General features: G+C 46.9%; 1 protein-coding gene across 1 annotated transcript in view; it reads right to left on the reverse strand.

The window, feature by feature from the left end:
* LOC134928616 (obscurin-like) overlaps positions 1-11,488 on the reverse strand; it is a 120,740-nt gene extending 109,252 nt beyond the window's left edge. The window contains exons 1-3 of the mRNA XM_063924542.1: positions 11,308-11,488; positions 11,058-11,185; positions 10,684-10,752 (exon numbers count right to left, since the gene is read on the reverse strand). Of these exons, the coding sequence (XP_063780612.1) occupies positions 10,684-10,752; positions 11,058-11,185; positions 11,308-11,330 (220 nt within the window). The 5' untranslated portion in view covers positions 11,331-11,488. The remainder of the gene's footprint in view (positions 1-10,683; positions 10,753-11,057; positions 11,186-11,307) is intronic.
* Positions 11,489-12,400: the final 912 nt, after the last annotated feature.

Genomic DNA, 12,400 nt, shown 5'->3' on the forward strand with positions numbered 1-12,400 from the left:
CTTGCCCTGGGCTCCAAAAACCCTAGCTACGCCTCTGCTCTATGACTCTGACTCCGCCCAGCATTGTGACTCCGCCCAGTGTTAGGAAATGAGTCACAAAGTCACAGATCTTGGCAAACATATGGGCATGTATCTGGCACCAAATGGGGCATGTAACTGGCACTGAGTGGGGCCTGGCACTGTGGGGCATGTAACTGGCACTGTGGGGCATGTATCTGGCACTGTGGTGCATGTAACTGGCACTGTGGGGCATGTATCTGGCACAGTGGGGCATGTAACTGGCACTGTGGGGCATGTATCTGGCACAGTGGGGCATGTAACTGGCACTGTGGGGCAATGTAACTGGCACTGTGGGGCAATGTATCTGGCACAGTGGGGCAATCTAACTGTCACTGTGGGGCATGTATCTGGCACAGTGGGGCAATGTAACTGGCACTGTGGGGCATGTATCCGGCACTGTGGGGCATTGTATCCGGCACTGTGGGGAAATGTAACTGGCACTGTGGGGCATGTATCTGGCACTGTGGGGCAATGTAACTGGCACTGTGGGGCATTGTATCTGGCACAGTGGGGCATGTATCTGGCACAGTGGGGCAATCTAACTGTCACTGTGGGGCATGTATCTGGCACAGTGGGGCAATCTAACTGTCACTGTGGGGCATGTATCCGGCACTGTGGGGCATTGTATCCGGCACTGTGGGGAAATCTAACTGTCACTGTGGGACATGTATCTGGCACAGTGGGGCAATGTAACTGGCACTGTGGGGCATGTATCCGGCACTGTGGGGCATTGTATTCGGCACTGTGGGGAAATGTAACTGGCACTGTGGGGCAATGTAACTGGCACTGTGGGGCAATGTAACTGGCACTGTGGGGCATGTATCTGGCACTGTGGGGCAATGTAACTGGCACTGTGGGGCATGTATCTGACACAGCGGGGCAATGTAACTGCCACTGTGGGGCATGTATCTGGCACAGTGGGGCAATGTAACTGGCACTGTGGGGCATGTATCTGGCACAGTGGGGCAATGTAACTGGCACTGTGGGGCATGTATCTGGCACTGAGGGGCAATGTAACTGGCACTGTGGGGCAATGTAACTGGCACTGTGGGGCATGTATCCGGCACTGTGGGGCATTGTATCTGGCACTGTGGGGCATTGTATGTGGCACTGTGGGGCAATGTAACTGGCACTGTGGGGCATGTATCCGGCACTGTGGGGCAATGTAACTGGCACTGTGGGGCAATGTAACTGGCACTGTGGGGCATGTATCCGGCACTGTGGGGCATGTATCCGGCACTGTGGGGCATTGTATCTGGCACTGCGGGGCAATGTAACTGGCACTGTGGGCCATTTTCAGTGGTCACACCCCTTCTGGAGCGTGGCCACACCCCTTCTGGTGTGTGATCACGCCCATTTTTTTCGGCGCGCGCATACTTCTTTTTGAGTGCTTTTTTTTTTTTTTGGGGGGGGGGGGGGGCGCCATTTTACATCTTGCCCTGGGCTCCAAAAACCCTAGCTACGCCTCTGCTCTATGACTCTGACTCCGCCCGGCATTGTGACTCTGCCCAGCGTTAGGAAATGAGTCACAAAAGTCACAGATCTTGGCAAACATATAGGAATCAGCGTCAGATACATGGGGTAATGCTGTAATTGTTTCCTGTACAACACAGCAACACTATAGAATATAATAGCCCCTAATGCTCATTACACAACAAGACATCAGTACACATTTACTGTATCTACAGGTGCCTAACACCATGTATAATAGGTTACGTAACACGTTTCTGCCGCTGTGTGTGGTTATTACCTCTTGGGTAGTGTGAAGAGCAGTTGACATTACAGGAGTCATTTAATAAAATTGCATTAGTACCTGGTTGTTAAATACTGGGAGCACTCTGGGATATTGCAATTGTGTTAATCAATAATTCATTCCTTCAACCTTGACATTATATAGAAAGTGTGCTTTCTTTATTTCGGGAACATTTAAATGTATGTATTTTCTTTACATAATTTATCATACGTTAAGTGCTGATGCTTTTAGCAGAGTTTAGTATCAATGTGTTATCATTAATATCCTTCCTCTGCCGCTCCTAATGCGTCGCAACTGTTGACGGGGTTTTGCATTTTATACTTCAATCTTTCCATCCAGTGGATGGTGCCCCTGACCTGAACGTGTGTCATATGGGAAAAAGCTGTTTTTAAAAAGATATCCAACAAGATACATTATATACTGTAAGCCGAATCTCAAGTGACCACGTGGAAGTATATAAAGAGGTCCCTGTTCCCATATAGGTGTATACTGAGAGGTGGCCCATGTTTCCATATAGGTGTATACTGACAGTGGCCCATGTTCCCATATAGGTGTATACTGACAGTGGCCCGTGTTTCCAAATAGGTGTATACTGACAGTGGCCCATGTATCCATATAGGTGTATACTGACAGTGGCCCATGTTCCCATATAGGTGTATACTGACAGTGGCTCATGTTTCCATATAGGTGTATACTGACAGTGGCCCATGTTTCCATATAGGTGTATACTGACAGTGGCCCATGTTCCCATATAGGTGTATGCTGATAGTAGCCCATGTTCCAATATAGGTGTATATTGAGAGGTGGCCCATGTTTCCATATAGGTGTATACTGACAGTAGCCCATGTTCCCATATAGGTGTATACTGACAGTGGCCCATGTTCCCATATAGGTGTATACTGACAGTGGCCCATGTTCCCATATAGGTGTATACTGACAGTGGCACATGTTTCCATATGGGTGTTTACTGACAGTGGCACGTTTCCATATAGGTGTATACTGACAGTGGCCCATGTTTCCATATAGGTGTATACTGACAGTGGCCTATGTTCCCATATAGGTGCTTACTGACAGTGGCACATGTTTCCATATAGGTGAATAATGACAATGGCCCATGTTTCCATATAGGTGTATACTGACAGTGGCCCATGTTTCCATATAGGTGAATACTGACAGTGGCCCATGTTTCCATATAGGTGTATACTGACAGTGGCCCATGTTTCCATATAGGTGTTTACTGACAGTGGCACATGTTTCCATATAGGTGTATAATGACAATGGCCCATGTTTCCATATAGGTGTATAATGACAATGGCCCATGTTTCCATATAGGTGTATACTGACAGTGGCCCATGTTTCCATATAGGTGTATACTGATAGTGGCCCATGTTCACATATAGGTGTATACTGACAGTGACCCATGTATCCATATAGGTGTATACTGACAGTGGCCCATGTTCCCATATAGGTGTATACTGACAGTGGCACATGTTTCCAAATGGGTGTTTACTGACAGTGGCACGTTTCCATATAGGTGTATACTGACAGTGGCCCATGTTTCCATATAGGTGTATACTGACAGTGGCCTATGTTCCCATATAGGTGTATACTGACAGTGGCCCATGTTCCCATATAGGTGTATACTGACAGTGGCACATGTTTCCATATAGGTGTATAATGACAATGGCCCATGTTTCCATATAGGTGTATACTGACAGTGGCCCATGTTTCCATATAGGTGTATACTGATAGTGGCCCATGTTCACATATAGGTGTATACTGACAGTGACCCATGTATCCATATAGGTGTATACTGACAGTGGCCCATGTTCCCATATAGGTGTATACTGACAGTGGCCCATGATCCCATATAGGTGTATACTGACAGTGGCCCATGTATCCATATAGGTGTATACTGAGAGGTGTCCCATGTTCCCATATAGATGTATACTGACAGTGGCCCATGTTCCCATATAGGTGTATACTGACAGTGGCCCATGTTCCCATATAGGTGTATACTGACAGTGGCCCATGTTCCCATATAGGTGTATACTGACAGTGGCCCATGTTCCCATATAGGTGTATACTGACAGTGGCCCATGTTCCCATATAGGTGTATACTGACAGTGGCCCATGTTCCCATATAGGTGTATACTGACAGTGGCCCATGTTCCCATATAGGTGTATACTGACAGTGGCCCATGTTCCCATATAGGTGTATACTGACAGTGGCCCATGTTCCCATATAGGTGTATACTGACAGTGGCCCATGTTCCCATATAGGTGTATACTGACAGTGGCCCATGTTCCCATATAGGTGTATACTGACAGTGGCCCATGTTCCCATATAGGTGTATACTGACAGTGGCCCATGTTCCCATATAGGTGTATACTGACAGTGGCCCATGTTCCCATATAGGTGTATACTGACAGTGGCCCATGTTCCCATATAGGTGTATACCGACAGTGGCCCATGTTCCCATATAGGTATATACTGACAGTGGCCCATGTTCCCATATAGGTGTATACCGACAGTGGCCCATTTCCCATATAGGTGTATACTGAGAGGTGGCCCATGTTCTCATATAGGTATATACTGACAGTGGCCCATGTTCCCATATAGGTGTATACTGACAGTGGCCCATGTTCCCATATAGGTATATACTGACAGTGGCCCATGTTCCCATATAGGTGTATACCGACAGTGGCCCATTTCCAATATAGGTGTATACTGAGAGGTGGCCCATGTTCCCATATAGGTGTATACCGACAGTGGCCCATGTTCCCATATAGGTGTATACCGACAGTGGCCCATGTTCCCATATAGGTGTATACTGACAGTGGCCCATGTTCCCATATAGGTGTATACTGAGAGGTGGCCCATGTTCCCATATAGGTGTATACCGACAGTGGCCCATTTCCCATATAGGTGTATACCGACAGTGGCCCATTTCCCATATAGGTGTATACTGACAGTGGCCCATTTCCCATATAGGTGTATACTGACAGTGGCCCATGTTCCCATATAGGTATATACTGACAGTGGCCCATGTTCCCATATAGGTGTATACTGACAGTGGCCCATGTTCCCATATAGGTATATACTGACAGTGGCCCATGTTCCCATATAGGTGTATACTGACAGTGGCCCATTTCCCATATAGGTATATACTGACAGTGGCCCATTTCCCATATAGGTGTATACTGACAGTGGCCCATTTCCCATATAGGTGTATACTGACAGTGGCCCATGTTACCATATAGGTGTATACTGACAGTGGCCCATTTCCCATATAGGTGTATACTGACAGTGGCCCATGTTCCCATATAGGTGTATACTGACAGTGGCCCATTTCCCATATAGGTGTATACTGAGAGGTGGCCCATGTTCCCATATAGGTATATACTGACAGTGGCCCATGTGAGTGTATACTGAGACAAGGACGGACTATGGGGGTAATTCAGACCTGATCGCTAGCAGGTGATTTTTGCAGCCCTGCGATCAGTCGCCGCCTACAGGGGGAGTGTATTTTAGCTGTACAAGTGTGTGAACGCGTGGGTAGCAGAGCTGTACAAACAGATTTTTAAAAACTCGGTCCGCTGCCTCCGACATCACCAGTTTATACAACTCAGAATCAGGCCATAATGAGATAACTGTTTTTTGGGTTTGCTCTTCCAAAACTTTAAAATGACCAAATTATTCGTTTCAACCCTTTGATAATAGTTATTCACTGTTCCAACCAAATAACAAAAGGGCAAAATACAAATGATATGAAGGTAAATAACCCTAATCTGCTATTAAAAGTGAATTAATCTAAGTGAATCCCAAATATATCACACTGTCCTGATCAATGAACGCCTGCAGCCAATCAGCTAATTTTGGTTTTGCAAACTTGGTCAGAGCTGGATATTGGACAAGGCAGTACAGCTAGCCTCCAAGGGCCCAGTGGGAGCAGGAGGGGTGAAGCATCTGGCTGCGCGTGGGGAAGGAAGATGGTTCCACTTGCCAGTGTCGGTGGAGGGGTTTGGCCTCAACCCCCATATAACACATTTCCTCCAGAGATACACATCGGCCACCTCAGTGGCGGAACTAGCGAGTGGTGGGCCCAGGTGCAACAAAATGCTTTGCCCCCCCCCCCCATCCAAGTCCACCCCCTCACCCCTGGAGAGGATCTGGTGAGGGGGACCTGCTCAGGGCAAGAGAAATGGATACCTAGCAACAGTGCCGTAACTAGACATTTTAGCACTGTGTGCAAGAAACGGCATCGGAGCTCCACCCCTGCATGCAAAACAGGGGCAGTGCGCGCTGTAGGTGCGCGCAAAAATACATAGTAGCGTGGCTTCGTGGGGAAGAGGTGTGGCCACAAAATAATACCAATTCATAAAACGGTGCACAGTAGTCTCCATTATTCAAATTACGCCGCACTTTAGCACCACTAGACCAGATAGAGACCCTTTTACACCTTACGGCGGACAGATTCCTCTTTTTACACATTATGGCAGACAGCGTCCCCTTTTTACACATTATGGCAGACAGCGTTCCCTTTTTACACATTATGGCAGACAGCGTTCCCTTTTTACACATAACGGCAGACAGCGTGCACTTTTTTACACATTACAGCAGACAGTGTCCCCTTTTTACACATCACGGCAGACAGCGTCCCCTTTTTACACATTATGGCAGACAGCGTCCCCTTTTTACACATTGCGGCAGGCAGATTCCCCCTTTTTTACACATTACGGCAGACAGTCCCCCTTTTTGCACATAGAGAAAGAAAGAAAGAAAGAAAGAAAGAAAGAAAGAAAGAAAGAAAGAAAGAAAGAAAGAAAGAAAGAAAGAAAGAAAGAGAATGAATGAATGAATGAATTATACTTACCCTCTCCACTGGCTCAGGCTCCTCGGTGCAGCTTCTGGCAGAGATAGATCACGATTCCCGGGCAGGAGAAAAGGAGGAGGAGGGAGGTGGAGGAGGGAGCCGCGGCAGCGCTGTGTTATTGGTGGAGGCGCTGCTGCTGCTGTCCCTCTGCTTCACTATAGGTTGTTCTCCGCCGCTGTGAATGCTGGGATGCGCTTAACAGCGGCAGAGGGCAGCCTATAGTGAAGCAGAGGGACAGCAGCAGCGCCTCAACCAGTAACAAAGCGCTGCTGCGGCTCCCTCCTCCTCCTTCCTCCATACCACTGCGCTCCTCTCCTGTGTCCTGCGGGCGGCTGTGTGCTGCGGGCAGAGGTTGCCCGCAGCACACAGCGGCATGTAATGAGTCAGTTTGACTCATTACATGCTTTGGGCCCCTGGACAGAGGCGGGCCCCAGTGCAACGCACTGGTTGCACTGGCGGTAGTTCCGCCTCTGGGCCACCTTGGAATGAAAATGAAGTAGACACAGTGACTGCCACCCAGGTCAGGTGAGTAGGGTATGTCTGTATGTCCTAGGAGCAAAGGGTTGGTACTGTATTTTTGGTAGGGAATGTGCTGGGGGATGGGGGAAGGGCAGGTAGTGTACAGCCATTGGCAAAAGTTTTGAGAATGACACAAGTATTGGTTTTCACAAAGTTTGCTTTTGGTCAGATGTTACTATGGCATACTGAAGTATTATTTCCAGCATTTCATAAGTGTCCAAGGCTTTTATTGACAATTACATTAAGTTTATGCAAATAGTCGCTATTTGCAGTGTTGACCCTTCTTTTTCAAGACCTCTGCAATTCGCCCTGGCATGCTGTCAATCAACTTCTGGGCCACATACTGACTGATGGCCGCCCATTCTTGCCTAATCAATGCTTGGAGTTTGTCAGAAATTGGGGGTTTTTGTTTGTCCTCCTACCTCTTGAGGATGGACCACAAGTTCTCAATGGGATTAAGGTCTGGGGAGTTTCCTGGCCATGGACCGAAAATTTCTTTTTTTCGTCCCCCGAGCCACTTTGTTATTACTTTTGCCTTATGGCAAGGTGCTCCGTCATGCTGGAAAAGTTATTGTTCCTCACCAAACTGTTCTTGGATGGTTGGGAGAAGTTGCTCTTGGAGGATGTTTTGGTCCCATTCTTTATTCATGGCTGTGTTCTTAGGCAGAATTGTGACTGAGCCCAATCCCTTGGCTGAGAGGCCACCTTACACATGATGGTCTCAGGATGCTTTACTGCTGGCATGGCACAGGACTGATGGTAGCGCTCATCTCTCCTTCTCCGGACAAGCAATTTTCCAGATGCCCCCAAACAATCTGAAAGCAGATTCATCAGAGAAAATGACTTTACCCCAGTCCTCAGCAGTCCAATCCCTGTACCTTTTGCAGAATATCAGTCTGTCCCTGATGTTTTTCCTGGAGAGAAGTGGCTTCTTTGCTGCCCTTCTTGACACCAGGCCATCCTCCAAAAGTCTTCACTGTGCATGTAGATGCACTCACACCTGCCTGCTACCATTCCTGAGCAAGCTCTGCACTGGTGGTGCCTTGATCCCGCAGCTAAACCAACTTTAGGAGACGGTCCTGCCCTTGCTGGACGTTCTTGGGTGCCCAGAAGCCTTCTTCACAACTATTGAACCTCTCGCCTTGAAGTTTTCGATGATCCGATAAATGGTTGATTTAGGTGCAATCTTACTAGCAGCAATATCCTTGCCTGCGAAGCCCTTTTTGTGCAAAGCAATGATGACTGCACGTGTTTCCTTGCAGGTAACCATGGTTAACAGAGGAAGAACAATGATTTTAAGTTCCACCCTCCTTTCAAAGCTTCCAGTCTGTTATTCTAACTCAATCAGCATGACAGCATGATCTCCAGCCTTGACCTTGCCAGCACTCTCACCTGTGTTGTTAATGCGAGATTCACTGACATGATGTCAGCTGGTCCTTTTGTGGAAGGGCTGAAATGTAGTAAAAATTTTGTTTTGGGGATGTTGGGGCAGATGTATTAAGCCTGGAGAAGTGATAAAGCAGTGATAAGTGTAAGGTGATAACGCACCAGCCAATCAGCTCCTGTCATTTTTCAAATCCATAATGATTGGCTGGTGTGTTATCACTTTCCACTTATCACTGCTTTATCACTTCTCCAGGCTTAATACATCTGCCACTAAGTCCATTGTCACGGCAAAGAGGAACTCTGCAATTAATTGCAATTCATCTGATCCCTCTTCATGATATTCTGGAGTATGTACAAATTGCCATCATAAAAACTGAGGCAGCAGACTTTGCGAAAATTAATATTTGTGTCATTCTCAAAACTTTTGGCCATGGCTGTACATAGACCCTCTATGTCCCCATTTGGGTGTATATGGATAGGACCTATGCCCCATATGGGTGTATACTGAGAGACCTCATCGGCACAATATGAACACTCTCCTCTGTCACGGTCAGTACCTGACATTTCCAGTGGCAAAGAACCAATTTAACCTAATTTAAATTATGTTATGGGGCAGATATTGCGCGTTTCGCAATTTTCCTAGCTGTTACAGTACACTGATTCTGCTTGCACCTACATTAAATCAGCCCTGTAAAATCAATTTGACTCTTCTTGACTAAATTTGAAGAGTTACCGTCCAGATGACTCCATGACCGAGGTTGTGTATTATATACAGTTGTCATTATATAGGCAAGATGGAACTTTACTCACATTTGTCACAAAATCTGTAAATAGCTTTAGGGTGTTAGCATGAGGGCAATTCCCCATGGGTGTCTCACCAGCTCTCTGCATGTGGCATTGATCTAATGCCCCCAAGACGATGAATCTCAGCTGCGGCTAGTGATATTCTTATGAGTTTGACTGATATACACAATGATGTCTAGAGTAGCTCAATGGCAGGACAGACAGTAGAAAGCAAGAAATACAGGCCTGCCTGTCTCCTGCTGTGCTTTAAATATGCATAATTTTAGTACATGTAGCCTTAAGGAGAAATACCCATAATGAGGTTTTTACTCTAGAACAGTGGTTCTCAACTCCAGTCCCCTAGTACCCCCTACACAGGTCATGTTTTCAGAATTTCTGCCTGTGTAAATTGGTGGGATAATTACTGACCCAGCAAAATAGGTCAACTCACCTGTGCATGAGTCAAGAAATCCAGGAAACATGACCTGTTGGGGACTGTAGTCAAGAACCATTGGTCCAAGGGGAATCCCCATTTCAGGTCCATAGCAGAGAAATGACTAGGAAGGATCTGACAATGTGATTCCGAGTAATTTTGCTGGAATGCTGTTGATGAATGGGAATGTACGAAAGTCCCGAAAGAGGGATATTACATGTTTTAGGGCTGAAACACATCTTAGATTGCAAGGCCACAGGTATGACCTTGAGATAACCTTGCCACGTCCTCTGTCTGAGTCTGCAGGGGGCTACCCAGCGTCGTAGCACCACACACAGTATATAGTAAAAGTCATTATTATAATCTATAAGCCAAGTGCCAGCCGGGACTGTATATGTACAGGTGCGAGATCTAACAAAGGACACTTACAGAGCAACATCAAACTCAGACAAACCAGAGAATTCCCCAATTCTGTGACAAAGGCAACGCACGATGCATAGTGAGACTGAGTATGTCAATGAATGGAGATTAGGAAATGTGGACGCCAAGCAAGTCACTCGTGCAGATTTAATGAGGGATCTGAATTCCACACCGACTGCTTGATATTTACTGACATTTACATCAAAACCAATTTAGACATCACCGTGGCTCGTGACCTGTATGGAGAACTGAGGACATTTCAATCACAACCTCCAAGTCCCATCTCATCAGCTGCCTCAATGTATAAATTACACTCTACATGTAAGATGTATTATAATAATCAATGAACCAATGTGTGTGTGTGTGCGGGGGGGAAGGGGAGGCTAGGGGGGGATCAAGCATTAAAAACACAGACCATCCCATTTCCAGAGGGAATCTATAGCCCAGCGAACCTGTTGCAGCATCATCTGCTCCACAACCATGAGGCTTCCATGAGTTATCCTGCCGGCCGCGTCCGGTTCCTTATTGCAAGACAGCATGATTACCATGGGATCATTAAATAAAAATCAGATTTAAAAAAAACACACAGCTTCCAATGGGTCAGCGAAGTTCTAACGTGGGGGGGGGGGGGGGAATATTTGATGATGGAGAAAGTAAAGATATCAGAGAATTGTGAAGATACAAAGTAAGCATTGGAGGAAATGTGCATCTTATAGGGGCTGTCGCAGCATGACCCCCAAATCTGCACCTGTTAGGTCTCTGTTCTGCACACCTCACCTGTTCCAGGTGCCTCGGAGTAACCCCGCCACTCTCAGCCTATACTCACTTGTCACCTTGTCACTGGCCAGGTGAATGCAGCTCCTCTCGGTGGTCTCGATGTAAACTTGGCTGCAGACATCCCAGAGCGGACCCCCAGCTCTCCCATGGTACCACTCCGCTGAATCCATTTGACGCCTGGGGAAGAGAACACAGCTCTTTTTTTTTCTTTTTCTTTTTTTTCCCAGGAGCTATTTTTATAGCAGTATGTGACTAAGACGTGCAATCTGTTCGGGGAACGGGAGAGAATGACATCCTACCTCACTTCTGCTGCTGTCCTCATATTTTTATTATTTGCTTTTTTTTTTCTTCTCCCGTTTGCTTTTTGTGTGCAGCGCTTTCATGACAATGAGCAGCCGCCGGGCCTGGTACGGAGGAAGGAGCTGCTGCTCTCGCGGGCTGGAAAGGGTTAAGGAGCTGCTGCACCCGGCAGGGATGTTAACCCATTCACCACAGTATTCTCGCACACACACACATGGCAGTATTCCTATCCCCTATTATATGCTTTCCCCAGAATCTCTCCTCCCACAGCCCCTCATATAATAACACAGCACACAGGGGGAGGGGGTGGGGGTGCATTTACAAAAGGAGACTGGCATATTTTCCTGTTCTGTGCTGGATTTTACGCTGTGCCCATGGCACGTGTGTGAGATCCTCCAAAGCTAGGATTGCTGTAATGTCCCTGAGACACGCATGAATTATGCAGGTTCTGCCGGGTGATTAACACCAGGTGAAACGCAGGCTTGATGCCAGCCAGCCACTGAACCTGTGTAACTCATATGTGTCCCTGATTAAAGGGATTATTATAGCAGCCCCAGGCAAAGTATATACATGTGTCATGGGGCAGATGTATTAAGCCGGGAGAAGTGACAAAGCAGTGATAAATGCAAGGTGATAACGCACCAGCCAATCAGCCCCAATATGTAAATTGGCAGTTAGGAGCTGATTGGCTGGTGCATTATCACCTTGCACTTATCACTTCTCCAGGCTTAATACATCTGCCCATATATTCCTGCTCGGTCTGAGATGCATTTGTGACTCCTGTGTAACTGTTCGCCCTCTGCTCCCTGCTGCGGGTAACCTGTGCCCAGTCTAAGCTCAAAAAAACTTGCGTTGCATTCCCTCCAACCCGCACATTACTGTGCCCTAGGGGAAGATTTATCAAAGCTTGGATTGAGATAAAGCGGAGAGAGAAATAGTACCAACCCATCAGCTACTAACTGTCATGTTGCAGGCTATGGGGGAGACATATCAAAACTAAGAGAGAGAGATAAAGTGGACAGGAAAAAAGGACCAACCAATCAGCCACTAACTGTCATGTTGCAGGCTATGGGAGAGCAAGAGAGAGAGATA

The sequence above is a fragment of the Pseudophryne corroboree genome, chromosome 5, assembly GCF_028390025.1.
Source record: "Pseudophryne corroboree isolate aPseCor3 chromosome 5, aPseCor3.hap2, whole genome shotgun sequence".
In the NCBI taxonomy this organism is placed as follows: domain Eukaryota; kingdom Metazoa; phylum Chordata; class Amphibia; order Anura; family Myobatrachidae; genus Pseudophryne; species Pseudophryne corroboree.